The sequence below is a fragment of the Apium graveolens genome, unplaced genomic scaffold (assembly GCF_009905375.1).
Source record: "Apium graveolens cultivar Ventura unplaced genomic scaffold, ASM990537v1 ctg5887, whole genome shotgun sequence".
NCBI classification, from domain to species: Eukaryota; Viridiplantae; Streptophyta; class Magnoliopsida; order Apiales; family Apiaceae; genus Apium; species Apium graveolens.
The window spans coordinates 79719-81866 of record NW_027419135.1 but is presented as its reverse complement, the minus strand read 5'-3'; the positions used below and the strand labels follow the sequence as shown (position 1 = coordinate 81866).

At 33.7% G+C, this 2148-nt stretch overlaps 1 protein-coding gene across 1 annotated transcript; it reads right to left on the bottom strand.

The window, feature by feature from the left end:
* Positions 1–350: 350 nt before the first annotated feature.
* On the bottom strand, positions 351–2148 carry LOC141702910 (tubby-like protein 8). The gene is made up of 4 exons (XM_074506500.1): positions 2012–2148; positions 1659–1778; positions 514–688; positions 351–449 (listed from the first exon to the last, which is right to left on the bottom strand). Exons 1-4 carry the CDS (start codon positions 2146–2148, stop codon positions 351–353), a joined length of 531 nt encoding a protein of 176 aa, XP_074362601.1.

The following is a 2148-nucleotide window of genomic DNA, read 5'->3' as shown; positions in this document are numbered from 1 at the left end:
CAAATTCTGATTTTTCAGTTTCCAGCCATGTTCGGCTTCCAATTTAAATTCTAAACATGTCAAAGTCTAATGCAATTATAAAGTTAACAAAACCTCCCTGGCAAAGTCTAGTTTCCTTTCCGGTAAGTAATTAAGCAACCATAGCAAAAAATGTGCAAGAACTACAAACATTGGACGAATAGTAAATGATAAAAGCAGAGACATATCTCATATAATTTAGCGAGAAAACCTACATAAAAATTAATCTACTGACATGTCTACTTCTGCATAAGCGGTCTCAAGATGGGCTTGCTCGGCTTCCTGAACCTCTTTCTCAATCTTCCTACGTTTCTTACACTTGTAGTACACACTCATGAAATAGCTCCATACTTCCTCCTACACTGCTCATAAAGCCCAATATCAAACATCTTCCAGAAACTCTTTTCATTGAGCTCTGACACGGCATGTGGCTGGAACCCATAGTTTTCAATTAACCAGCTCTTCAACAACATAGTACTAAAATGGACATCGAACTTGATCCCATATATTGTACTTGGAACCTATGAGGTTGGAAGTGACACTTCCCACAAAACTATCATCACCAGGACCTAAAATCCCCTTTGTTGATTGAACAACTATATACTCAGATCTTCCATTATGCCTTTTGTGGCGAGCCACTGCAAGTTTTCGATTGTCTTCCATGACCCTCCTGAGATAATCCATTAAAGAGTCAAATACTAACCTTTTCAAGGATTGTGACAGAGTATATGTAATTATAAATGCTCCCAAATAACATCTAAATGGTTGATTACATAGAATGACTACTGTGAACTGAATCAAATCACAGGACATATCAAACAAATTTCACTAAGGTCATGTTTATGTCACCTGATTATAATTAGCAGACTGTGAACTTGTTTGCTATGATTTCCAATATCAACATGTGTGACAAATTATAACCATTTCTCAGTTCCTATCTATGAGTTCACAATGCCTAGTGATAAGGCAGTATTTTTATAATCTCCCCGAAATATACTTGTTCAAGGTATTAGCACAAGTTTGACCAAATGAGTACAAATGATAAAATAGCGACTGCTTAGCGAAACATCCATTAATTTAGTGAAGTGTTTGGGAATGAAAGCAAAGTTGGAATGAGAATGAATTCTCAAACTAAGCTGTGTTGCAAGACAATTCTAACTACTATGAGGTACAATCTAAATATTCAAATGGCAAAACAAACCTATTACAGCATAACAGACTGACTATGGTTATTTTTTACTAATGCTTAATAAATTACTATCCAGGTCACAAACAAGAAACATCAACTAAGAAACCTTAATTATTATATAAAAACTAAGTCAAACATCCCAATATAATTAACACTATTATAAGAACCAAATATTTTAAACGCGAATTAAACATTATGCATCATGACATATTAATTATTGACAATGGTTAGTTGTTAATACTTGTAACAAATTAGAGCAACTACAACCCAACAATATAACGCTATTATAATGTAATTTATAGTGCAAAACCTACTCCAAGGCAACACTAACAAACATGAATAATCAACTAAGAAACCTCAATTATAATACAACATCCCAATACGATTAACAGTATTATAAGAGTTAAACTTGGAGAAAACAAGAAAGTGAAATGTTGTAAAACACGGAAACCTTACATTAGTGTAAACGGTGTACAAACTGCCCCCATGTAGTCCTTCTACAGATTTTTCTTTCACAATCACACAAGTGCACCTCCCAATGTCCACTGGCAAAGGCCTGCACAGCAATGTCCTGCAAAACAGGAACAGATGATCAATTTAAATAGCATCAGACCGGATAATTTTATTAATTTATCCAGGTTAAATATAAATGACAAAAAAAAATTATGTTAGAATAATTAATTTATGGTGTATTAGTAAATTTATCAATTATTAATTAGGCGAGATTTGAATGTACTTAACATTTCCACAACAAATCAAATTTAATTAATTCATCAATAATTTAATACAAAAAGATTTAAAAACCTATTGGGAATAGTAGACCAGGAAGAAGCCGGAGCAGACTCAGAATCCGAATAATCCCAAATCTTCAACAAACTCGAGTGCTCCGAATCAGCAGGCTCCATACTTCCTGATCCAAGTATAAATTCAGGTTCATTCAT